General features: G+C 46.1%; 1 protein-coding gene across 2 annotated transcripts in view; it reads left to right on the forward strand.

Annotated features, from left to right (window-relative positions):
- The window catches only part of CYRIA (CYFIP related Rac1 interactor A), a 127,875-nt gene that overhangs the window by 75,064 nt on the left and 25,277 nt on the right, over positions 1–27,534 (forward strand). For both annotated transcript variants that reach the window (XM_075557083.1, XM_075557084.1), the window contains exon 4: positions 19,635–19,714. In XM_075557083.1, coding sequence (XP_075413198.1) covers positions 19,645–19,714 — 70 coding nt within the window. In that variant the 5' untranslated portion in view covers positions 19,635–19,644. The remainder of the gene's footprint in view (positions 1–19,634; positions 19,715–27,534) is intronic.

Below are 27,534 nucleotides of genomic sequence, written 5' to 3' on the forward strand. Positions count from 1 at the left end.
GAGGAAACGGCAGGTCAGAAGGAACGTTGAAGATGAGAGAGAATCACGGAGAAGGAGGTTGTTCGCAGGGCCTAAGGGAGGAGGGATGGAGCCAAACACAAAGGTGAGGCAAGTCAGCTCTGCCGCAGCTGAGAAGGAGGGGCCGGGGGAGGAGCTGGCCACTTGTTTAAGTACCTCATCATTGCAGGAGTGTGCAGAAAGGTCATGTGTACTTACAAGAAATGCCAGTCCGTTTCTCTCACATCAGAGTCCCTTGGTATAAATGGCTAACTTGTGCTTCACGGTTAACCAGAGGGTCAGCAGTTCGAGCCCACCACCAGGAGGAGCTGCAGCTGAAAGGCCTGGTGATACCCTTCAGCTATTGAAAACCTGGTGCAACACACCGGGCCATCAGTCCAACTTGACTTGATGGGGACTCTTGGCTTGATGAATGCAAACCTCTAGCTGTGGGCACAGCCCCAGTGGAGGAAGCAATGAGGAGTTGCCTTTCATTGTGTACCAGGCCCGCGGGTCACATGCGGCCCGCCGAGGACATTTATCCGGCCCACTGGGTGTTTTCTCCCCTTTTTGTTTTTTACTTCAAAATAAGATATGTGCAGTGGGCATAGGAATTTGTTCATAGTTTTTTTTTTTTTTAAACTGCAATCCGGCCCTACAATGGGTCTGAGGGACAGTGAGCTGGCCCCTGTTTAAACAGTTTGAGGACCCCTGGTGTCCTGTGCAGCTGAGGCCGTCCTCCTGGGGTGACGTGACTGGTGCTGCATTGCATAGGAAGTCAAAAGCATTTCTTGGCCACGCGCCTGTGCTGTCTGGGTCACCTTCCCCTGAACTGGCCGAGCTGGTAGGGTGGGCTGCGGCCGTTGGCCCACCTTCCAGGGGCGGGGCAGGCGGAGTCAGCAGTGTCCCCCATCTGTGTTCTTGGTGTCCCAAGGGAAAGGGACACGGATTCACAGGTGGCTTTCCTGAGGTGGGCTGGTCCCAGGGCTAAGCCCCGCTCTACTATTTCCGCATCCACCAGTCTTTGGAATCTAGAACACCTTGACCGCCGTCCCCTGAAATAAATTTCCTGTGGCCTATATTTCTGGGAGATTCTTTTGACTGCTGCAGTATTAATATGTATGGAAAAATTAGCTCTGATGAGGTCATCGTCTATTTTCGAGAACTGAACTCAGATCTGGAAAGGACTGTGTTTAAACCTACACTTAATTGTTCAGTTCCATCCTGGCCCCTCGGGTGTGGTGGTGTTGCTGAGAATTTTCGTGGGTCCCCAAACAGCTGGACTTCAGTCCATGGGGGAAGCCCCGGCCCCTTGAGGGCCCCGTGGTGTGAATAGTTGATGAGAATGTCCATGGCAGGTTCCCATTTGAGTGCCATACTTGTGGTGGTAAAACATTTTGCAAACACATTTTCGCCGCCATTCACTCATTTTTATTGTCAGATGGAAGTGCCTAACAGACTCATTGCGCCTCAGCTTCCCTCCTTCATCATGCCATGGAATCATCTGTCGGAATCTTGGCAACCCGCCGCGCCATGGGGCGGAAAACCTCAAGGCTTCATTGAAAAGTGGCCGATGGGGGAGGGACTTGCAGCCCCGCCCAACTATCTCTAGTGGCCAGCTGGGTTCATAGGTCAGGTTCATTCACGCTCCCGGAATTTGTAAGTGGAGCTGCTTTGTATCAGGGGTGTTTTCATTATATATATATATATTATATATATATATATATATATAATATATATGTATTTTTGTTTCTCCTAAGGCAAGCAACTGCTTGCATTGTGTGAAGGACCTGAATGGCACATGCGGTGGTTCAAAGTCATCCCCCCAACAACACCCCACCCCCAACACCACCCCACCCTCCCAACACCACCCCACCCCCCAACACCACCCCACCCCACCAACACCACCCCACCCCCCAACACCACCCCACCCTCCCAACACCACCCCACCCCCCAACACCACCCCACCCCCCAACACCACCCCACCCCCCCAACACCACCCCACCCCCAACACCACCCCACCCTCCCAACACCACCCCACCCTCCCAACACCACCCCACCCCCCAACACCACACCACCCCCCCAACACCACCCCACCCCCCCAACACCACACCACCCCCCAACACCACACCACCCCCCCAACACCCCCCACCCCCCAACACCACACCACCCCCCCAACACCACCCCAACACCACCCGCCAACACTGTGGAAGAAGGGCCTGAGAGTTTGCTTCCCTAATGATTACAGGTGAGAATACCCCCCCCCCCCCCCCCGGGCAGCTCTCCTTTGTAAACCTACAAGGCGTGTTTGGTTGCTGTTAAACAGTGTATGAGAACCTTCACTTCGTTGTACTTGAGAAGTGATTTTCACAGCCATATACTGAGTCTGATATATTGTACTCTGATGACTCCCTGGAAGCTACCAGCTTGTTGTCTGTCTGTCTGTCTGTCGTCCACAACAGTCAGGCCATGGAGCGTATGAAGGGGTCGATGTTAGACTCGTGAGGCCCGGTTGACCAGAGAAACAAGTCCATTGACACTCATCTGTGTAGAAGAAAGAACTTTACCTCAAGAACGAATTAGACATCAAGAAGCTATCCCAGCCCAGCCCGACAAAAGTATGTCCGTCTGAAACTAGTCCGTAGGTCCCTCTCCAGACTCACACAGCCACATGCCATGGTGCAGAAGGCCGGGAGGTCACCGCCCGGTGGGTGCAGGGCCTTGCGGGTCCAGGGTCAGTGGAAACATGGTGGGACACTGGCAGTTCTCGAGGTCAGTGACAGAGTCCCAGCAAGCAAGCAGGACCGTGAAAAGGCAGAGAGAGCTGTTACAGAGTCTCACACTCGTCTTCTACCAAAAGTCCGATGGCATCCGGCTGTGACTTGATTGACAGCTTTGACTACACCCCTAGCCAGGAGCATCTAGTTGACACAAAATTACCCAAGTGCCCCAGTGACACCAAATTACCCAACCCAGGGGCTCCCTGTGTGGTTGCTTCCAAGGAAAGCTTCTGATGCCAGCTGATGGTCCACGCAGGCACGGGCGAAGGGACGCTGGCTTTAAAGTGCCGTGTGGGACATCCCAGTGTTAGGTTTCTGGGACGTTTTTTTCCAGTTGCTGCTTCTCGGCGCTGAAAGCATTCGTGCAGCAGAAGCACTTTGGTAACACAAGTAACTTTTATGAGGGAAAGGGAATTTCAGACAGTATATTCCCAACGAGTACACACGATCTCTGGAAAGCATTCAAGGCCACGTGGCAGGTGTATGTGGGAGAGTTCATGACTCCACTTCAGGAGCACAAGAGACCATGTGGAAGGCAGATTGGAGAATGAGAACCAAAGAGAGACTGTCTCTGCTTTTTGTCCCCTCCTACTCCCACTTGAGGGGTGTGGTTGAGGGTCTTGGACATTCTGTGACATGATGTCACCGGTGTCTAGCGTGTGGGTGTATGCCCAAGTTGAGCTTCACCGGTGTTTAGGTGACCTCGGTCTGAGCATGCCCAGCTTTGGCTCATCCCCCTAGGTGTCTAACGTGTGCCCGATTTCTTTCAAACTCTTTTGTTGTGGCACAGCCACCTAATTTTTGTTTACCGCAAGCATTCAGTAGCGACTACCCCCTTGATCTCCGATCTTCGTATCTATCACCTTCACTTCCGGGGTCCCTGGCAACGGATGGCATCCTGGCTGCCCGTTGTCAAGGCAGCAGATGGATTTTGACTTGTGACTGCCCCGCTGGATTTTCCTGACGGCAATCATTAGGGGAGCATCCCCCAGGCCTCTCTTCTGCTGGGTCACAGGATGGATCCGAAACGCCAACCTTTAGGTTAGTGATCAAAGACAAACTGCTTGTACCATCCAGGTCCTTAAAGCAATGCAAGCAGTTGTTTTCCTCCTCTGAGTCATATCGGATCCCCAGAAACATTTCTCCAACCAGAGCTGGAGAACTCTTGGGGCAGCCTTACTGCTAGATGCCAGCCTGGATGATAAAACCATGCAAGGGAGGTGGCAAGGTTCCACCGAATGGAAACCCAGGCCCAGGGGTAGCTCTGCTCCCTAACCTGGCCATGCCACTGGCTGACAAGCTCAGCCAATCTGCATTCTGAGACTTCCTAATGAGTTGAGCTGCTAACCACACAGTCTGCAGTTCAAACACACCAGCTGCTTGAAGGGAGGAAGATGAGGCTCGGCACACCTGTCAACAGTGACAGTCTGGGAAACGCACAGGGGCAGTTCTGCCCTGCCCTGTGAGGTCCCTACGGGTCACTGGGAGTCAGATGCACTCGACAGCAGTGAGAAGGCAGCACAATATCACAATAAGTGCTATAGGGCAATAGGCTTCGACAGTCTTTGTGAAAAGCGCATTAAAACCATCAAAATGTCCGAGCTACTGTAGCTTTCTGAAGCACTGGTAACATGCCCTCTGCATTTCTCCTTGGGCTGTGGGTCGCTGGTGATCTGGAACCAAGCCGCTGAGCAGGCAGCTTCGGGGTTTGTCGACAGGCTAGCCTCTGCATGGAGCCCCGGTGGCCCCTTGGTTAGGTGTTAAGTTTTGCTCCTCCCCATCGGCAGTTCGAAATCCCCAGCTGCTCTAAGAGAGAAAGACGGTGCTTTCTATGAGTGTAAAGAATTACAGTCTCAGACACACGTGTGTGCATGTGTGTGTGCGTGCATGTGCACACGTGTGCAGTTCTACCTTGTCTGATAGGTTCGCTGAGGCTACGTTGAGGAGAGAGCCCCTGAGCCAAGTGCTAGGTGACAGCTAGGCGTCAAGACAGCCCTGCTCAGGAAGACTTTACTCTAGGCGAGGTGCAGCAGAAAGCATCTATTACAGGACAGACAGACAGCACCATCGTCCAGTAAGCAGAGGGGAGCAATCGGGGAGCTTTGTCTCCATGGAGTGTAAACGCTGGGTGGGAGGTTTAGGGATTTCTTTCCCAAAGCCCTCATTTCCATACAAAAACCAGAAAGGCAATGGCGGGGGTGGGAGTGGGGGCAATGGAACATGGACATGGACGTGGGGGTGGTCAGTGACCTGGGCTTAGAATGCTAGAGCGATGGAGTCTGGACCCTGCTTTCTCTTCCGGGAGCGTCCGCTAAGATTGCTTTTGCTTGTGCTATTGTTGCAAACATCCCATTTCAGCGTATACAATCCGGTAGCCATTCTCCAAGTTTGGTGGCCATTGTTGTCCACCCACCCCCCTCTTATCTCTAAAATTAGGACTGCTTACGGCCATTGTGACGGTCGAATTTGACAATGCCTGAGAAGCTCTCATCACTGGGGCCTGCATATCATTAAAAAGTGTTAGCTGTCATTAGCAGTTGACCCGGAGAAGAAACACGTACCAGCGCCCGGAGGCAATAAAGAACCCGCTCCTGTGGCGAACTGCTGGCTGTCCCTAGTGGCTGCGTGCAGCAGGGTGCAGGAGAGGGAAAGGAGAGACTGGCCTGGGGCGGGAGGCAGCGGCCTGGGCTTTCTGTGTCCAGTGTGCACATTTGGACAGATTTTCTCCTGCAAGAGCATTGGGAAGCCAGAGAAGGAGATGAAGCCAGAAGGTAGGATAATCAGATTTGTGTTTAGAAAGCTGACTCTGCCAATAGGAGGGAATTGAATGGGAGGGAGAAGAAACCAGAGCCAGGAAGACCAGTTTGGAAGGTATTCCCTTGGTAGCAGGCAAGTTCTGCTGGGAGCCTGTATCGGGATCCGAAGCATAGGGTGGAAAGAAGTGCGTAAAATTGTCCTCCACCTCCATTGAGGGGTCTTTGTAAGTTTGCAGTGAGCATTGTGTATTTAATATGCTTTGGTAAGCCCCTACTCTGTGGACCCAGAGATCGTCTGGTGACAACGGATTCTACTTCTTAAAGAAAAATACACTTGAGGTTCCCTTGCCATCCAGCGTGAGTGGTCAGAGCGCGAGGTTGAGGACCAAGCCATCTCCATTCCAGTCCCTCCCGTGACCCAAAGGCTCCGTGGGTCTGCGGACAAAGCCTCCTCGGTCAAGTTATAAGTTTTCGCTTTTGTTTTTTTAAAGCAAGAGTTCTAATGCAGAAAGTGTGCTGATCACATAGGGTTCCAAACCACAAATGCATTGCCATGGAGACAAATCCCACTCATAGCGACCCCAGAGGACAGGGTAGAAGTACTCTGTGCAATTTCTGAGGCTGTAAATCTTTACAGGAGCAGGCGAGACACCTCATCTGTCTCCTGCAGAATGGCCAGCAGGTTTGAACTGCTGACCTTGGGGTGAGCAGTCCAGTGTATAATGAGCCGTACCACTAAGGATCCTAGGAGTCCAGATTCGTAAATGCGAAGGAGGTCCTTATGGAAAACCCTGAGGAGGGCACCGTGAGCCCGCGCCATGGAGTTCTGATCTGTAAAGTGGATCCAAGAACATACGCTCATATTGATGATAAATGGGGCCAGATAGATCTTTCGCATAGATATACTGTTAAATAAATATGATATTATAATAACGATCAGTCTGTTGATTATACACTAAAACTACATTGCCAAAGAAGATTTAGATAAACCAGGCCATTTTAAGATAATATTTTGGAAGCTTAGAAAATCTTACTCATTTTTGTTTTTTGAAAATTATTCACACCAGGAATGCTAAAGATTATAGATTGTGGAAGATATTGGCTCATTCAAAATGTGGAGAAAATTCACCCTTTCTGATCAAGGTATTGAGTATTCATCAACACAGGCTTTATGACCAAAACAATCAGAGAATTAAACCCTTGGAATTGCTGACTTTTTAATTTAATTTTGTCAGTAAGACTGGTATTTGGTTTAGAAGCTCTCCTTTGGAATAATCTCGCGGAAGGAGAACTCTCTTGAGTGAGCGTTTGCTGACCAGGACAGCCAGGCACTGGAAGGTTAGTGAATACGCCAGAGGAGGCGGCTCCCCTTGATCTGCACCTAGGCAGGATAGAGACGTCCCCATCGAGAGCAAATGCAGGTCTCCATTACCCACAGACACATCTTTTATCAAGCAAGCCCTGGCTGGTTTTACACACGACTTTGTACCCACGGGCCTGTGATCTCCCTGCATTCTGCATCATGACGTGTGGCTGCGTGACTCTGAACAGGAACATAATGGACTAGGCCAGCATGGACTTGGAGCGGGCTGTGATGTTTCCTTGATACACAATTCCTTCTTGATATAAAGCTCTTTCTTACACACACAGGAGTGTCACTGGATTTGTTTCTCTAGTCACCTGGCCTAACACATCAGGGTAGCAATTCCACTTCTTAGGGAGGAAACTTTTCCTCAACACTTCACCCAACATTGTTTTCTCTCGTCTCAAACTTTCTGAAGAACGGCATACCTCTCTGCCCACCACTGAGAAGTGTTAGTGTAGTGTATACCACTCCATGCACCTTATGCCACCTGGGGATTCTCTTCCCACAGAACGAGCCCATAAGTACAGAATCCAGGCCTCACCTTTGGGGACTCCAGGCCACCTGAAGCCCAAACAAGGCCAGCCGAGAAGTCTGGAGCTGAGGTCTCCTTCTGTGGAGAAGAAGAACACAGACTTTGAACCCACAGACTTTCCAAGTCATTTTGACACCATCTTTATTTGCTTGTGATATTGAAAGAGCTGTGTACATCTGCTAAGTGTTTTTCCTTCATGTAATGTCCAGGATGGCTACTTGACGTCTTCCTTTTATTCGTCTTTGAATAAAATTGCGTGGAGGTTCTAAATACATTGTCAAGTCTCTCGGACACCCTCAAGGACATTAAGTCGACTCTACCTCACGCTGACCCTATAGTACAAGCCAGAACTTCCCTGTGGGCTTCTGAAAAGGCAGCTCTTTAGGGGAGTAGAAAGTCTCATCTTCCTCCTGCTGGGCAGCTGTGGTCTTGAACTACTAACCTCGTACTTAGCAGCCCAGTGCATAACCTCTACTCCACCTGGGCTCCTGTTTGTCAAGAACACAATACCAAAAAGCAAAGCAGAACAAACACACCATTGCCGTCAAGCGGATGCTAGCTCATGGTGACCCCATGCATCACAGATAAACGGCTCCAAAGACTTTCATGAGTGTGGTCTTGACAGCAGGATTCCTGGTGCTGCCGTGGTTAGAGCCCCTGGCTACTAGCCAGAAAGTCCAGCAGAGCAGTTTCAGCTCACCAGCCTCTTCATGGGGATGCAGGATGAAGATGGCAGCCAGGGACACCGCTAGGGAGCATTTCTGCTCTGTCAGACAGGCTTGCTAGGAGTCAGGATCAACTAGACAGAGTGGGTGTTGAATGGTTGGGAACCTTATGGCAACAATTTACCTGGTCTTTCTTCTGAGGCACTTCTGGGTGGGTTCTAATAAAAAAAAAAATTAGTTCGTGGTCAAGCACTGTGGGATACAGAAAGATTTCTCCCAAGTTGTCTCCCCCAAATCTATGCCAAACCCAAGACACAACTTGCTACATGTGGTAAATGACTGTATACTAGGAGGTCAAAGAAAGTAGGTCAGAGGTTATTCTCCCTCAGGGTTGTCAGTCATCTAGAGCAACCAGACAGTATAGTCTGACTCACCCTAAGTAGGCCCCGACTGCCTTCTGATAAGGAGAGATTGTTCCCTTGAAGGAGAGCCCAAAGGCAAGGTTGGGACCACTCCAGGACGACAGGTTAGGTTACTATATTGACTCCAGCGTCCGCCCATCTTGCCACATATGTACTCCTAGGCCCTCCCTGTACTGTTGCCCTAGGTCATCCCCCTGCTATTGCTGGTATTGCCGATGTTGCAACCCCCAACTGTGACGTAGGTGGTTATCTCTAATCAGGAGGCTTGCCTGCCCCCAAAGATAGAGATAGACCTCGGCTCTCTCGTGCCCTCTCGTCTCTCACCTCCACGTGGACCACCAAGAGGGGCTGAGGTGAGCATGCTACTATGAAGCGTATCTGACTTCTTTATGTTACCCTCTCTCCTCTCTCTCCTATTCTCTATGACTTTAAATAACTTTGTGTATCATAACCGTACAGTTGTGCCTACTGAACCTGTGATAGCTGTGCGGGGCTGGTTACCCCCACCCAGTGCACCCATTTATGCCACCCAGAGTCCTCTAGAGAGACAGTAAGTTCCTAACGAGAGAGAAAGCTGCTGCTCTTGCCCGTCTCACATCAGAATAGCCGTCACCGAGCCCTGAGACTGTAGCAGTTGCCAGTTGGACTGTGTACTGCAAGGTGGGCAGTTTTCTCTGAGGGAGAACGATGAGACGCTCTCCGCCTGCACAGAATTCCTGTCTTATGCACTCCCGGGGTAGTTCTACCCTGTTCTCTGTCGACAGTTAGTGTGGAGGGTTTTATAATCACTTTGTTATTTAATATACACCCGAGATTTATCATGAACCAGAAATTGGCTCTGTGTTTTCAGATAGACTACCTTCTATCTACGCTGTTCAGTTCTTCAGTGTAACTTTGTCAGATCTTCCTAAATAGGATGTGTGTCGCTTGAGCACCGAGTCCAGAACAAGCCACCGTGTTTGAAGTGGCCGCAGTTGACCCTCCCTCCAAATGACTTGCAAACTCAAAAGTTATTTCAAAAAACAAATATTAAGTTGTCTCAGGCAATGGTAGTAGCAGATGCCTGACAGCAACTCTGTGTGCAATAGAACAAAACCCTGCTTGGTCCTGTGTGACTCACGACCGTTGCTGTGGGCTTTACCGCCATTGTGCCAATAGCTCTGATGGAGGGTCTTCCTCTTTTAATTTTTTATCTTCAGTGCACCCTCTACTTTTCTAAGCATGATGTTCTTCACCAGGGATTGGTCCTTCCTCCAAGCACAACAGAACATTGTGGTTGTAGTTCTGCGAAGACTTTCTTACTCTTCCACCAAAGCCACTCTCTTCAGATGCGTCAGTTCTCCTCCACCACCTCATTCACTGTTGAGCTTGTCCGTGTGTGTGAGGAGATAGAAAACCCCAGGACGTGGGGCAGACCCTCCTGAACCATCAGAGTGATGCCTGCCTTTGCTCTTTAGTAGTCTAAAGACTTCTTTGGCAGCAGATTTATCAGGTGCAATCAGATCTTTGCTTTCTTCGTGGCTCTTTCCATAAGTGTTGATTGTCAGTCTATGTAAATGGAAATGTGTATTAGCCCAGGTATACTAGAGAAACAAATTTAGGGAAACTCATGTATAGGAAAGAGCTATAGATCAAAGAGTAGTTGTATATTAAGAAAACATCCCAGCCCAGTTCAGATCAAGTCCTTAAGTCCAATATTAGCCTTTATGTCTGAGACGAGTCAATAAATTCCCCTTCAGAGTCATGCAACATTTGTAATGATGCTAAATGCAGGAAGATGGCAGGCCAGTGGGTGGAAACTCTTGTGGCTCCAGTGGTGGTGGAGGCATCTCAGCATTGGCGTGGGTCTCCACGTGGCTCCTCCAGCTCCAAGGCTCTGGCTCCATCAGTGTAGCTTCAAGTGGCTTCTCAACAGGAACGTGTCCAGGGAGAGTGTGTGTCCTGCCTATAGGGAGGAAGACAGAAGTTCCCAGAATCCTCAGGAGAAGGCCATGCCCACACTGAGGCCTCCTTGGCTATGACCTGGTTGAATCAAGCCAGGGTCAGGCTTTCTGTCAGCCATTTTCACTAAACAGCATGATCTCTCATTGGCTATGACCTGATTAACAGGCTAGACTCCACCTCTTTGCTCAAGTTGACCGGAAATTATGTAACTGTCACAAAATGAAATTCTCTCAGAGAAATTATTAAAAGTGCAATGTTATTAGACAACCAAGAAAGAAAAAGGAGATTGGTTCCTAATGTGCGTTCAGATGGTCAGTCATGAGTATCGGAGCCATTCTTTGGGTCGGTCACTGGCACCGAGCGGTCTGGTGTCTAGAAAGGAGGCAGAACACGGCACCGCTGCAGCTCCTAGTACACACCAAACCCAGCTCACGGCTTTCAGCCAATGCCGACTTGGAGCGATGCATCAGAAAGGCTAGCACTGCCCCTGTGGTTTCCAAGCGGCCACTCTACAGGAGTAGGAAACCTAGTCTCTCGCCTCAGCTTTGAACTGCTGACCTTGCAGCTAACCGCTCAACTGGTGACCGGCCTACCATGCCAGCAGAGCACCTAGCAAATCTCCCTTCTTCATCGGAGTCCCTGGAGCAGTGGTTCTCAACCTTCCTATTGCTGCGACCCTTTAATACATTCCTCATATGGTGGGGACCCCAGCCATAAAATTATTTTCGTTGCTAATTCATCGGGCGACCCTGTGAAAGGGTTGTTTTATCCCCCCAAAGGGATCGTGACCCCCAGGTTGAGAACCACTGCCCTAGATGGTGCAAACAATTAGATGCTCTGCCTCTAACTGAAGAGTTGGTGGTTCAAGTTTACCTTGAGGTGCCTCAGAAGAAAGGTCTGGCACTTTGGTTCTGAAAAATCAGCTATTTTGAAAACACTGTGTTTTTATGTTGTTCTTTAGAGGGCTGCTACATGAGCCTGCTGTTCTTTTTCAGAGTGCAGTCTCATGAGCCACTCTGGGAGGGTATTTTTTGTTTTGGTTGTTTAATTTTTTTTCACTAGGTGTTTATATTTTCTGTGGAGTTTGTTGTGTTTGGCCAATGCCATGTGTATAGACATAATCATCTCATTAAAATTGCATTTCTTAAGTGGTCACTAAAAAAGGATCCTAGGTATTCACATTTTCAAAGGATTTTTTAATATATATTTGGTGATTTTTTTGTGTCAAAATAGGGATCTTAATCTTTACACAGTTAACTGAAAACCTCAGCCTCTAATTATCACAAGCATGCATACATTCTCTTCTTTTGAAATATAAGGATGGATAGTTTTTATTTTGTTTTGTTTTAAATCATTTTATTGGGGGCCCGTACAACTCTTCTCACAATCCATACATCCATCCATTGTGTCAAGCACATTTGGACATTTGTTGCCATCATCATTCTCAAAACATTTGTTTTCTACTTGAGTCCTTGGTATCAGCTCCTCATTTTTCCCTTTCCTCCCCACCTCCGTCCCTCATAAACCCTTGATGATTTATAAATTATTATTATTTTGTCACTGTCCGACATCTCCCTTCACCCACTTTTCTGTTGTCTTTCTCCCAGAGAGGGGGTTATATGTAGATCCTTGTGATGGGTTTCCCCTTTTCTACCCTAGCTTCCCTCTACCCTCCCAGGATTGCCACTCTCACCACTGGTCCTGAAGGGATCATCCGCCCTGGATTCCCTGTGTTTCTAGTTCTTATCTGTACCAGTGTGCATCCTCTGGTCTAGCCAGTTTTGTATGGTAGAATTCGGATCATGATAGTGGGGAGGGTGGGGGGGAGGAAACATTTAGGAACTAGAGGAATGTTGTCCATTTCATCATTGCTACACTACACCCTGACTGGCTTGTCTCCTCCACACAACCCTTCTGTAAGAGGATGTCCAATTGCCTACAGATGGGCTTTGGATGCCCACTCTGCACTCCCCCTCGTTCACAATGATATGATTTTTTTGTGTTTTGATGCCTGATATCTGATCTCATTGACACCTCGTGATCACACAGGCTGATATGCTTCCTTCATGTGGTCTTTATTGCTTCTGAGCTAGATGGTCGCTTGTTTATCTTTAAGCCTTTAAGAACCCAGAAGCTATATCTTTTGATAGCCAGGCACCATCAACTTTCTTCACCACATTTGATTATGTACCCACTTTGTAGTCAGTGATCATGGAATGTCAGTTTAATAGAACAAAGTGTTTTTGCATTGAAGGAGTACTTGAATAGAGGCCCAATGTCCATCTGCTACCTTAGTACTCAACCTATAAATATATGCAGATAGATCTATTTCCCCATCATCATATATAAATATATTTACAAATGTACATGCCTGTATTTAGACCTCTAGAAATGCTCTTTGCCTCCTATTTCTTTCCTCGATTTCCTTTTACTTTCCTCTTGTCCCGCTATCATGCTCTGCTTTCATTTGGGTTTTAGTAATTTTTCTTGTGTACATTGCCCTTGATCAAGCCCTACCAGGCCTCTTACACCCTCCTCACCACCAATTTTGGATCACCTGTTGTTCTCTTGTCACTGGGTTTGTTAATACCACTTCCTGTCCTCTGCCTCCCCCTCTCCCATGTCCCCCTAGAACCCCCAGTACTGTTGTTTTGTCCTCCAGATTGTTTAGCCCACCTATCTTATCTAGATAGGCCTGCAGAGATAATAATATGCACAAAAACAAGACAGAGCAAAACAAAGCAACAAAAGAAGCAAAACAACAAAAACCAATGACCAAAAAAAAAATTCCTGTAAATAGTTAAGGGTCTGTTTGTTGACCTTTAGGAGTGTTTTCTGGTCTAGTCTGCTGGGGTGCTACACCCTGGCCCCAAAGTCTATGTTTGGTATTCCCTTGGCACTTCCTTGCTCTGCTCCCCTTGCTGTTCTGTTGAACACCCTTAGTGTTTTGCGTCAGTGTGGCGGGGTCAGATTGGGCACAGTTCCCATACTGTGTCTCCAGTGTTGTCCCCTGTAGGGCTACGGGTCAGTGAGAAATGTCGTGTCTCATAGTGGGACGCATTGGCTGCTCTGAGCGGGCATATTTCCCTCAAGGCTTGGTGGGCCAGGATGTGCTCCACTCTCTCTTGCTCTCCCTTCATTTGCTCCCGTGTGCTCTGCTCAGACATGTCCCTCTTCCTGAGCTGTAGCTTCGGTGGGTGCTGTCTTTTGAAGTAAATTCATCTGGGGGGAGGGGCAGCTGTCCACGTAGTTGGGATTGGGGATGGTCCCTTAGACCTCTCTACTGGTTTCCCGATTCATGTTGGTATGTTACATTCACATCTTGGAGTACCGGGTTGAAGTCTGATTCCTTTTTCCCTGTGGAGATTTAAACAATACCCTCCCCTTGGGTGGGTTAGTACCCTGTTCCTCCATTACCCATCCCCCCCCCTTTTTTAGTTAGCTACCATATGTATCCCTGGATTTGGCCTGGCCCCTGCCATACTACCTGGACCTCAACCCAGGAATGTTTCTATACAGCAGCTTTTTCCCTATGCCCCCTTTGCATTTTTTTTTTGAGATTACCTCAGCGGACTCATGTTGTACTTGTCCTTTTGTGCTTGGCTTACTTCGCTTAGCATAATTTCCTCCAGCTCTTCCTGTGCGGCGATGTGCTTCGTGTTCACTGCTTTTTAGCAATGCGTAGCACTGCATTGTATGTACGTACCAGAGGTTTTTAATCCATTCATCTGTTGATGGAAATTTGGGTTGATTCCAATCCTTGCAATTGTGAACTGGACCTCGCTGAACATTGGCCCACAGATGTGTGGCTGTGGTTTGTTTCTTGGGTAGGAGGATTGCTGGGTCATATGGTAGCTCATTTTCCATCTGTTTTAGATAAGGGATGGATAATTTTAATCAACTTTGACTCTTAATCAGTCTGAGTTCCCTAAAAGATATCATTCTAGTAGGTATATTTTGAAGATGGAATAAGAATGTGTCTCTAAAACCCAGTGTCTACCTCACAGAAAATCTCTCTCAGTGCTAACTATTAATACCCTTAAGCATTTACCTGGTGATAGCTTGGTGTGGAGGAATATGCATAATGCTGCACATAAAGGACCTTGGATCTTAGGAGTTTGGATCGGAATGCTAAATAAAAATGCAAATTATGTGCTTCTGGGATGCTGCCTGCATTTCTTTGATTCTCTGAATATCTTAAATCAAGAAACGCGTTGAGCTGTTGCATAATTTCAGCTAATATCTGCACATTGCTCTACAGCATACAAGGCGCTACCATGCTCTCATTCAGTGCCCGCATGAGCCCTATGCAGGAGAGATGATTACATTCCTGTAGCAAAGCTGAGCAACCCAAGACTGTTTGATAAAATAATTTGCTCTGGAAATGGGAGAGTTAATTGGTGCCTACACCAGGCAACATCCCATCATCATATCAACGTCTCAGAATCATAGCCCTCATGCATCTACTGTGTCCACTAGACAGCTTTGCGAACACTGGTTATGTGTTATCTGGGCCTGCTCTGTGCTTGAGACTCTGAAGATGGTGACTCCATCGCCAGGGGGAAGTCCAACCTGGCTGTGACAGGGAAAGCAAACCCAGACCTAGTCTATTGTCCAAAGCACCATCCCAAGGACCGGGTGGCCCACATGTCCCCGCACCTTCACTCTGACAGACAAGGAGCCTAAGTCCTAACACGCTAGATAGCCCTTTGTTCTGGATTTGGGTCTTCCTTTCTCAGGCTATTGATCCTTCTCAACTAGATGTATGCCCAAGTGGGATGGGCAGCTGGGCCACTGGGTCCCCAGTAGGATGCTGAGGGCAACCGGCAGGGGCTGGGTCTCCTTTCTTGTGTCATTGCAAAGAATAAGTCACAGTGTTTCTAGTTGGAGCCCTTGACTCAATAAAAACCAACCGCAGTTTCGTGAGAGACCATTTCTGTGAGTAGAATATTCTTAAGAGTAGCGTAGCCCCTGAAAGGGCCAGTAAACATCAAATCATGTTTTCATTATGGAAAGGGGGTGAAATATATCTCTATATTTAGCTAGCCTTGTCCTGAGTGTTTAACATCTATTTTCTCAATTCCTTAGGGTTTGACTAGACTCCTAATACTGTCTAATGCCCCCCAGTCAGTATTCCATCCAAACATACTGGACCTTTCAGGTAACTGACTCAGGTACGGGGCTTCAAACGGCTTCTTTCTGGTTCAGGCATGACTGAGAGATCAACCAGATGGACCCACATCTGTACACTGTGAATGAGCAGGAAGTCAGGACCAGAAGGGGAGGAGTGATGGGCTGATGCCCTGCGGGAGGCCTCGTCTTCCTCTTCCAAAGCAAGGGCCACATGGGTCGTGCCTAGCAACCGAAGCTCTTGAGCTGTGTAATGAACAACAAGATGCCCTGCTCAAGGATGACACTTGCCACACACAGTGCTTACATGAGTCCAGTCTCTGCATTAGGCTCCTAAGGGGTCTCAGTAGGCCTGTCCCACGTATCTCATTCCAGGACCTTAGCCAATATTTGTTCCTGTTCAAGTTACCTTGCGACATTACTCAATTTTGAGAAATCTGAGTACATTTTGATTTTACCTTGTCAGCCATGACTGACCTGGTTTGAGCCGATTGGAAGCCGTGCTTAGCTGCTGGAATCATGTTCCAAAATATTTGACCATCTCAGCCAACCAGCATAAATACCCCTTTGAACGATAGAATTCCACAGCTAATACTTGGATGTGTCTCCACATATGTTCTTTTCAGTCTGTTACTAATTTTTTTTTAGGCTTGACTGTTTCCCACCCAGGTACTATGACAGCAAAATCATGCAAGGGCAGAACTGTACGAGGAAGCTAAATCTATTCCAGTCTCTTGGAACACATTAATAGTTCGAAACCAGGGATATTAAGAATAGTCAACTTCCATTATATCCTTTTATGTGAAAGTCGGGGCTGCTACAGAACTGTAGAATCATATTCCACTGCGCATTAAACCTGAAAGAGACGCTCTCCCGGGGCCCTTAGGAGCGTGGGTGAACGGGACCCACAGGCAGAGATGATATGGACTCTCAGCTTTAATTCTGAAGAGCCTGTCTCATACAGGGCTTTGCTAAAATGTGTCAAAGGAAACATTCTTAAAGGCAAGGGAAGAATGAAAGAACCAGGGAGATTCTTTTAAAATAGGAAAACTACATAACATTGGTATGTTTGTCCAAATACTCATATACGCCAAGGTGATCGAAGTCCAAGAAGTAGCTAGTCCAACCTTCTGACCCACTGTGGTGGTTACGTACTTCCATGTCAACTTGAAGACAACAGTGTGGGAGGGGTATTCAACCTGCAGATCAGGTCACAGCCTGAGGGTGACTCCTTGTGGGCATGGCCTTCTCATAAGGAGAGTCTTGGAAACCTCCCCCGCCCTCACCTCTGTCTCTGCCTTCACCTTCTGGCTGGTGGGTCACTCAGACCTCAGAGAACCCTGTGAGGCTGCAATGCTTCCACTGCCATTGGAGCCACAAGACTTTGCCCCTCCCCCACACCCCCTCCCCTCCTCACACACCAGCCTGTGATCTTCCAGCAGTCTGCATCATTGCATGTGGGTATGTGAGTCTGAAGAGGGACTTACGGACTAGTATCCGACTTATGGACTTGAGTTGCTCTGGGCTGGGATGCTTGCTTGGTATAAAATTACTTCTTGATAGGAAGCTCTCTCTCTTACACATATATGAGTGTCACTGGATTGTTTCTCTAGTCAACCTGGCCTCACAACTAGCACATGCCACGTTTTGCCAACAGTGTGCAGTGCTGGGAGAGCTTTGTTTGGTTAGATGCGTCCCAGTCAGTTTCAACTCGCAGAGACTCTACCTAACAGGGTAGAACTGCCCTGGCTGGTTTTGTTGGCTGTTGTCTTTATGGAAACAGGCCTTTCTCCTACAGGGCCCCTAGGTGGGTTCAAACTGCCCACCTTGTGGCTAGCAGATGACCATATAACTTTTGGACTATAGGGCTCTTTCTGATACGGTACATCTCTTCAAGGTCTCCAGCACATAGATCACTATCTCATAAGGAAAATACTCGACTATTCAGATCATTCGAATTGACCCCAGTTTTTCCTGACATTGAACGGACTTCTCTTTATGACTTCCTCATGGGTCCTAGTTCTCCTCCCTAGAGACATGTAACAGCTTATTTAACCTGTTGTCGTCCATAGGGTAATTCTAAGTAAATACTTGAAAGGGGTTGGTGATAATCATCACGGCTGATAGAAATGTTGGCCTTCACCATCGTCACAGATAGTAACTGCACATACTACTGTTGCCTGAGCGATCCCTCGGAGTCTGCGTTAAGCATTACACACCTTTTGCTCCCAAATTCTCACAACTCCTTGATGAAGCAGACACACTTCAAAACTTCCTCTTGCAGATGAGGAAATGGGATTATAAGGGTGAAGGAGTTTTCCCAGGAGAGCCTGGAGAGCTCACCGGAAGCAGAACAAGGATTGAAATGAAGTCATTCCAGGAAGAGGGACCCTACGCAGTCTCTTCTAGGGGAAGGAGAGTGAGCCTTGACTTGATTTACAGGGTGATAGCAGCAGGTGTAAGAATCTAGAGGGAAAAAAAACAGGACTTGATGCAAAGGGCTTAAGTGGAGAGCAAATGCTTTGAAAATGATGAGGGGAAAGAATGTACAGATGTGCTTTACACAATTGATGTATGTATGGATTGTGATAAGAGATGTATGAGTCCCTAATAAAATACATAAATAAATTTTTTACAAAAACGAATCTAGAGGATATTCTTACAGGAGGTTTTCTGCAGGAGAAATCTAGACCTCACCACCTTCTGCACCCCAACTGTTCCATCTGTATTCTCCTGCACAAAGACATCCTTTTAGTAAATTATTTTTTCACCAGGTCTTCATTTCACCAGTCAAAACTTCTACCAACATCTACAGACTGCCAAGCATCATGTGCATAGGAAACTGCAGCTCGGAAGTCCTCATTCACTGGTCTACTGATCCTTCAAGCTGATCCTTCAGAAACTGAGATAGCTGAGTCAGGAGAGGTCACCTGCTGTAGAGTTAGGAACAGGGCTCAACATCTATCAGCTGTTCCACGAATATGCATTGGATGAAGCAGTGAGGAATGGTTGCCCTCAGCAGTGTAATTTTCAGAGCTGAGAACAGCAGAAAAGTTGCTGGCAACTTCAATAGTCACGACAGTATGTTGCATCGTAAATTTGCATTCATCATTGTAAATTATATTTCTCTGCCGAATTGACATCTTGAAGGTGTCTTAAAGTTGCAGTTTTATTGGGAATAGCATTTTGGATATTATATATTATATATTTTTGCTTTTTTGGTGCATGAAGTATCTAGTATAATTACCTTGGAAATGTCACATTATAAGAGCCTCTGAATTACAATGGTGGGAAGTCCAGCCTTCTCTCTCAGAGGCTCAGGAACTATGAATCTCTATTTTCTAAATTCTCTACCTCAGGAACTTGAAGGAAACCAACAGTGGCATCCTCACTGTTGTTCTTGTGTATTGACATAGCATGTTTCCATACAGTGGAAAAGAAAGTGGGTACAGCGGAAATATGAGGCTTAAAGATACAATGGGTTTGTGAAGAGGGAAAGCAGGCCACAGAGTAAAAGTGAGGGGCTATCTATGTAAGTATGAAAGCCCTGTCTTCTATGACTAAAATATGTGACTCTTTCAACAGGAAGGGCTTTGGTTCATTCGGTATGGCGAAAGAACCTGTCCCAAAGCTTCAAGGACACAGCACTTCGCAGCCACCAATTCAGGAACGGGGGCTGAATTAGTATTCATTCCGCAGAACAGAGATGCTTTCTCTTGGTACTTAGCGGTTATACGGACATGGGGAAGGGGCTCTGGTGGTGTAATGGAGATTAACTTTGGGCTGCTAACCTCACGGTCAGCACTTTGAAACCACCAGCTGCTCCAAGAGTAAATGATGAGGCTTTCGGCTCGCATAGAGATCTGCAGTCCAGAAAATGCACAAGCACAGTTCTAGTCTGCCCTGGAAGGTCACTCACTATGCGTCAAAAGCCACTCCATGTCAGTGAGTTGTTTAAAAGGTCAAAGGGGTCGCCATGCGAGTTTGTCAAGTCTTTCTATTCCACTGCTGATGCTATTTGGTTTTCTGTTGCCTTTCCTAGGTTTGCTGGAATGGGGAACCTGCTAAAAGTCCTTACCAGGGAAATTGAAAACTATCCACATTTTTTCCTGGATTTTGAAAGTAAGTTCCTAAAATCAAAAGACAACAATGGAAGTGTTACTCTCTCCTCAGAACTTGTTAATAAGGGAGTTATAGTGGTGATTTTATATGATGTTTAAACCAAATTCAACTGTTCTTTTGGATGGCTTATTTTGGAGTTTCACCAGAGTTCATGTGTCTTTTTAAAAATTCTTATTATTTTAGAAACTCAATTGCTCAAATGTGTTCATTGTTTTATTTTAAGCCTCACACAAAAGTCATCATGATATGTGTTTCCTAATAATGTTTATATTTTATCTCAGAGAAAAATAATAAATACAGTAGCTTCTAAGATTAATATACAACAAATAATACTAGCAGTGGCTGTAAGAGTAAGCAAATGGAGCAATTAGTTTGCAGGTAATTTAGGTTTTTAGCGTCTCCATCTGTTCATTATATACTATTTGGTTGCACAATGATACTCTTTTTTTATCTGAAAGATTATATTTCCTTTTTCAAAATTTATTTTTCCCCTTAAGAATAAAATGGCTTATGATTCAGAATTGAATACATACCAAGATGGTTTCTTATCTTGTTCATATTATTAATTGAATACATTTAAAAATAAGTGGTACAATCATTGGCAATCACCCTTAACATATGTTTTATCCTTCACTCTTACCACTACCTTTTGTCAAAGTCATGATTCCAAATCACAGCAACATTTAAAATTTTTTTTGGCATTCATCATTGGTTTCTAAAGCATTTTATCCAGGTTTTCAAAAGATAATAATGGAACTTCCTTAGATGTAGACTAAGCATCCTAGCAGATATTTTATAAATAAATGCCAAGGTACACTTATGCAGAAGAATTAAGCTCCTTGAAGGTATCTTGTCAGTGTCTTGTGGCTTGCTTAAAATAATTGTGTAAAATCAAAAAGTGGCCGTATTCTGGAAAAAAAAACCTAAGCCTCGATGCCTCTCCCTGAATGATCACTCACTTCTCATGTGAGTCAAGTCGTGGTGTCTACTGCTACTTTTGTTGTTGTGAGACCTGTCCAGTAAGCAGTGGACAGCAGGCCACAAGGTCGGTGATTCAAACCCACCAGCTGTCCTCCAAAAGAGGAGGCTCTCTGCTCCCGTCAAGCTTTGCAACACCACAGAAACTTCATGTGGGGTCCCTGTGGGCTGGGATCGACTTGGCAGCAGTGAATTCTAGCTCTTGTTTCTGTGGGGTTTGCTTTGGTTTGGTTTAGTAAGGAATCCAGTTTGGAACTCAAGAGGCAGATGGATTTGAAACTCCAAATGGACTGTGTGTTCCTACTGGTTTCGTTCTCGGCTATGCATCTAAAATAAATCCTGTTGCTATTACTGTTTTATAAATGACCATCTGTTAATAACTTTAATTTTTATTTATTTTACAAAATGATTCCTCGATTATCCCGCAATCTTCATTTTACTATTTCTACTTCTCTTTCGTTTCTTCCATTTCCTGCTCTTATGCATCAGTGTGTACAGTGGCCAGAATGGACTCTGTTCACTCACAGCTGTGAGGGCATGTCACCCCGAGGGAGGGACATCTCTGTTCTGTTTCTAGAAGCCACATGCTGCTGGGCGTGCTCTCGAGGACTGACCCGAATTGTGTGGCGAATCAGCTGTGCTTGGATTTGTGATGCTCCATGTTTGACCAAGGGCGGTAGTTGAGGTCTTTGCCACATCTGACCTTAAAAAACTGTGGCGTGGAAAAAGTAAACCCTTCAGAAACTTAAGTAGTAATTTCAAAAGTTCTCTCCTCCAGGTTTCAGACACAAGGGCTCAGGGAATCCATTCCTCCTAAAGCAGGTTGGAATAGCTAGAAAGGAGACTGTGATTGGAACATTGCCCTTCCATTCTTGAATCAGAGGCCTCTGGTTTGTTCAGCCTTGTACTTGGACAGTCTATCAACATTTTAACTAAAGAAAAGTCATGGCTTACGTACCTCATACTGTTATAATAGAAATACAATAAGAAAATAACTTAACAAGCAGAAATTTATTCTTGGCTGAATTCAAGGATGACTTTCGCTAATGTTGCCATAGATCAAGGGTGGGGGACATCCCACCCATGGGCCTTATAAAGCCCGCAAAATCATCAATGTCAGCTGACATCTCCCATCTCATTAAAGAGAAGCCATTCCAGCCACCATATTAAAGATGAATTAATTAAACATTTGACCAAACATAAGATGTTAATTTTTAAGTGGGTAATTTGTTATGGCCTGCAAATGACATTATAAGCATCCAAAAGGCCCTTGGAAGAAAACAGGTTCCCCACCACTCAGTAGGAAGGCCTTTGTCTCCTTTCAACATATGTGGACATGGCATCCCTTGTGGGCACAGCATCCCTTGTGGGCACGGCACCCCTTGTGGGCACGGCATCCCTTGTGGGCACGGCATCCCTTGTGGGCACAGCATCCCTTGTGGGCACAGCATCCCTTGCAGATCTCCATGTGTCTTGACAGAATCTTGCCAGGGTCTAGGGGGTTTATAGGAGCCCTTGTGGCATAGTGGTTATGCCACTATGGTTGAGCTCCCAACTAAAGGTCAGCGGTTAGAAACCACAAGCTGCTCCACTGGAGAAAGATGAGGCTTTCTACTCCCCTAAACAGTTACAATCTCAGAAACTCTCAGAGGAAGTGCTACCCTATCCAATGGGGTTGCTGTGAGTTGGAAATGACTTGGTAGCAATGAGCTTGAGAGGGTTTACCATATAGGACTCAAAAGACACGTCCAAAGACATGTTCTACTCCTCACTCTTCTTGCTCCCTCCTCTGTTCCTATGTCTAAGCTTTCTAAGCTCAAGAGAAATTGAGTTAAGACACAACTTAATCCTGTAGATTGCATCCTGTTTCATTCACATAATTATCACTGATCTTTCCTGATTATCATCATAGAGTTTGGGATTTGCAACATATAATATAATGACATTCAGTCACCAAATGAAGTCCTGGTGACACACATTTTGATGGACACAATTCAATCCAAAACAGTGACAAAAGAGAAGGTTTCATTTTCTGGAATTTCAACAATGGTCTGCGGTGACAAAACTAGAAAAGATATATTATAATCTACAGGTGTGATTTTTTTTCTTGAGGCAGAAATGTGGACTGGATTCCGTGTCTGGTGGTTCATTACTAAGACTGGAGGTAAAGCAATTAAGGAAAACCCAAATTAACATAATGTGTGAAATCCTGCTTATTTCTTTATCAATCCCAAAGAGCAGAGTAACTTTCTTTTACAAAGGGAGACATGGAGGCTTTGAGAAGGTCAATAACTGGCTGTGTCACACAGGGATCAATTAGGGGAACCGAGATGGGAATGCACATCTCTTTGGATCTCCTCTCCCTCCTGCTTCTCTTCCCTTAAGTGCCTGGCATCAGCAGCTTCCTGGAAGTGCTCTCATTCCATCTCCAAAGAGCAGGCGATTTCTTAGCTGTCTCCAAACGAAGACATTCAAAACCAAAGGTTGATTGGATCATCTTTGTTTGCAAGAAAGTCGAATCATGGCCTGAAAGGGTCAAAAGTCAGATCATGGCCTGTAAGGATAGAGAAATGGGTGGTGCATATGATTTTTCCTTGAGTCTGTAGTTTGCAGCTCACTCTATTAAGAAGCACAACCTAAGCAGCCCCATCAGAGCTGGACAGGAGCCGAATGAAACTACTGTCTGGTATGGAATGTGACAGAGGCACTCAGCTCAAGGCAAAGTAGGGTAAGGGGCATCAGACAGGACAGCCTGGCATGTGAGACAAGAAGGAGAGAGTACACTTGCACTTTCTGGAATCTAGGGCTACAGAAGGTGTCGGGCAATCTGGTAGCATTTGGAATAGACTTTCAATGATGAGTAAGACTTCTCTAGACACAGATGGGGAGGGACATGTTCCAAGAGGGGGAAACAGTGGGATCCAAGAGACTGGAATCTGGAGAACATGTCTGAAGAACAACAAGCAGTTGGTTTTAGATGGAGCATGACACACTGGTTGAAAAGAAATGCGGGAGGAACCGGCAAGCTAGCCTGGGATCGATCATGACAGGTATGGATGCCAGGCTGAGAAGCTCAAGGCTAGAGGTCTATAAGTGGGGTCCTCTCCAAAAAGAAACCCTGACATCCCAGATGGAAAGAGAGAGTGCCGGCCTGAGCCCAGCAGATGGGGACATTAGAAGTGCTTGTATTTAAAGGGAGTAGGAGAGCATCTAGGGGTCGCTGTAGACTCTATGGTAGAGGGAAGAGAGACACTTAAAGGAGATTTCTGAAGGCAGGGCTTGTTTCGTAATCCAGCATTTAGTTCCATGTGCTCACTGGCCAAAGTGCTTGGAGTGAGTCTCAGGAATAAATGAAGTAACAGGGTGTGCAGCCCAGCCCCAGACAACCAGGAGCTCAAGAAGAAGGAAATAGCAAACAGATTGAAATGATGCTGAGCAGTGAAGGATTTCAATACTTTAAAAAGAGGATAACTGATTGGCCAGCGAGCTATCCAAGCACTGCTGACCACAGACAGAACAATTTCAGGTTTTGTTGTTTTGAGTAAAGAGTCTGGATTGCAAAGAGTTAAGGAGTGAGGGGTGGTGAGAGGGAGGAAGGCTGAACAGCATGTTGGAACGACTTAAATGAGTCTGGCATCTCTGTGTTGACTGTTGAATATTCTTTTTGAAGTTGGTGATGGGATATAATTGAACTGGGTCAAATAGATATAATTAAGCTGGGTCACAAACCTAATAGAAAATTAGACACATCTGTCCTTAGGTTTCCATAGATCTAATTTAAATTCTTGCTCGACCTCTGTAGAGTTTCAAACTTTATGCTCACATTTCTACGCAATCACTTAGCGTCTTTGTAATTTTTTTCATCGTACTAGTATTTTTCTTTCCACCTCCTCCCCGTGCCCCATTTTCATTTTGAAAACTGAGAGCTAGAGGAAGAATAAAAAATTGATACAACCACCAAATCTTTCCAGATGGGTGGTTGTAAGGGCAGTGAACAGGGACAGGTGTGTGTGAATCTTTGCTTTATGATTTCTCCACCAAGTCTACCCATCTCCAATGTCACTCAGTCAATACCAACTCATAGGAATCCTATGGAGTGGAGAACTGTCCCGTCGGTTTGCTGAGCCTACACATCTGGAAGGGAGCTTAAAGCTCCATAGTTCTCCCTCCAGAGGAACTGCTGGGTTTGAACTGCTCGCTTTGCGATTGGCACCTGAATGCTGAACCCACAGTGTCACCAGGGCTGCTTCAGATCCACCTACGAAGACATCCCAGGGGAACAGCAGGCATCCCCTGCCAGCGAAGTTGTCCCGTTGATTCCTGGACTGACACGATTACTGAAAACACTTGGAAAATGGTGTTTTTTCTCCTTTAAAAAAAAAAAAACGTTTTAAGATAATTGCTTTGACATTACACAGACATTGGAATTCAGTGGTTTGGCCCCCAACTCTTCTTCTTCTAAAAAATTAATTAGTCTGATGTGAAAATCAAAATTAATTACTTCTTTCAAGTTGGGTACTGGCCCACTATAGTAATTGGAGGAAGGGAGGTAAACTACACAATCTTTCAGAGTTCAAAGATCCAGAGCTGAAACCTTCAGAATTCTTCCCAGAGGAGCTCTCTTCATTCCTGTTCCTGTGTTTCCCTCGCCAGCGAGGGAATGTGGAAGCAGCAGTAAATCAGGCTTAACACATCCCGGCACAGGCTTCCCCACCTGTCTTCCTTGGAAGGGAGGATCTCGAAGAGTGGTAGAAGATTCAGTAATTAAAATCTGGGCCAATGTTTCAAAAGAACTCTGGCGTTTCTTGTTTTGTGTTCAACTTGAAAACGATTTGAACGATCACCCTGTTCCTATGGGCTCTGAACAGTCTTTTTAGCTTTAAAAAAATATGCAACAAATGTCCAGTGAGCGCTTCAAAACATGGTCAACCTCATTAGCCGTGCAGTGCCTCTTCCCTCCCATTGGGCTGGCTGTAGTCATACAGCTAGGTACTAATAAATTTGGTGAGGATGTGCAGAAATCAGAGTTCTTACACTCTGCTGATGGGAATGCAAAACCATTTTGCGGTTCCCCAAAAGGTTAAGCCTAGAATTTTTATGTGACCCAGGGGTGGTGGGAGGTTATATAGTCAATAGAAATGAAAACATATGTCCACACAAACCTTGAATGGTCCATGAATGGTAATGGCCGCCTTCTTTGTAGTAGTCAGGAAGTCAACAACCTCATGCTCATCAACTGATGAAGGGCTATCCAAACAATGGAATATTACTCCCCATTTAAAACGTGCTGTCCTGGTGCATGCTACGACATAGATGGAAGCATTCTAAGTGGAAGAAGCCAGGCACCTAAACCATATGACTGCATTGATAGAAATGAGTCAGAGAGGCAAATCTATAGGAACCAGCTTTAGATTCGTGTATGTCTAGACTTGAAGGGCTGCGGGAAATGGGGAACGATGGCTCATGGGTACATCTTTCTTTGGAGGGTGGGAAAGCTATTGAATGACTGCCGTGAGGCTTGTGCAACAGATATATGAAAGAAATACTCCATTGCATACTTTATGAGTGTCAATGATATGGCATCTGATTTTCACCTCAAAGCGCTGTGGGAAATCAAAGATTCCTAGGTAAAATCCATTTTCTTACTCCTGGATGTTTGCTTACGCTTTTCTGTCCACCTAGCATAGACTAAGTCTCATCTTGGCTTGACTCCTAAACTTTAAGCATTTCTTTTGCGAAGCGTAATAGAAATGTACTGATCTTAATTGCCGACTTTATTTAGATGTGACCATTGTTTAGATTCATTGGGAGCCCTGGTAGTGTAGTGGGTGGCTCGTTGGACTTCAAGGACAGTGATTTGAAACCAGCAGCCTCTCGAAGGGAGAGAGATGTGCCTTTTTATTCTGTTAATGATTTGCCATCTCAGACCCACAGGCGCAATTCTGTTCTGTCCTGTCTCTCAAAGTTGGAATCGATTCAATTTGGATAGCAGTGAGTGAGTTATATTCATTTAGTTCGTTCTGTCAAGATCACAATTCTCCCATTCATCCAGAAAGCTCCTGCATGCCCCACGCAACCTGCCACCATCCTCTCCAATGGAGTCACTCAAGTAGTGGCTCCCAATCAAGGAACTAAAGTGTCAGCCCCCTCACCCTTCAAACCACCTCCCGTACTAGACCATACTGAATCTTTAGTGGTGTATATTATCATTGTTAATCATAGAATATATGTAATAAATAAAGTTGCAAGTGTTTTAAAGACAATATTTTTAAATGATATGGATCCTTACAGCAAAATTATTTCATAAAATCTTCGTACTTTAAACTTTAACATCATTAGCTACTGCATGATGGACCGCATTCCTAGTCCCACAGAGGAAGAAGCGGGAGGCCTGGTTGGGTGGGATGGAGCAAATGCATGCAGAGAACATTGGAAGAATTTTACTTCTTCTGGTGGTACTCAGTATGAGACCACGAAGATGGAGGCTTGTTCAACGTGAGACAAGGGTGCAGGCAAGAGCGAAGCCTTTGGCTGTTAGAACAGATAGCGCTCATTGGACGAGCCAGCAGAAGACCAGGTTCTGGAGGGGTTCAAACTGCTTGTTGGAAGGTTGAGGCACAGAGTTGGTTGGCTTATAAGGCACATCTGCTTTATGAGTATAATGACACCAAGAACAATAAGGCGGGGCTATTAAGAAGGAAGCGGTAAAACTTGCAAATCACGGTACGCGCAGTTAGGCCCTGGACATTGAGACAGCACCTTTCTCTACTTCAGGCTCCTCCTCTGTAAAATAAGGGAGGGACCAGTTGCTTCGACCACTAGCTGGGCTTTGGCTGTGGGTC

The sequence above is a fragment of the Tenrec ecaudatus genome, chromosome 8, assembly GCF_050624435.1.
Source record: "Tenrec ecaudatus isolate mTenEca1 chromosome 8, mTenEca1.hap1, whole genome shotgun sequence".
NCBI classification, from domain to species: domain Eukaryota; kingdom Metazoa; phylum Chordata; class Mammalia; order Afrosoricida; family Tenrecidae; genus Tenrec; species Tenrec ecaudatus.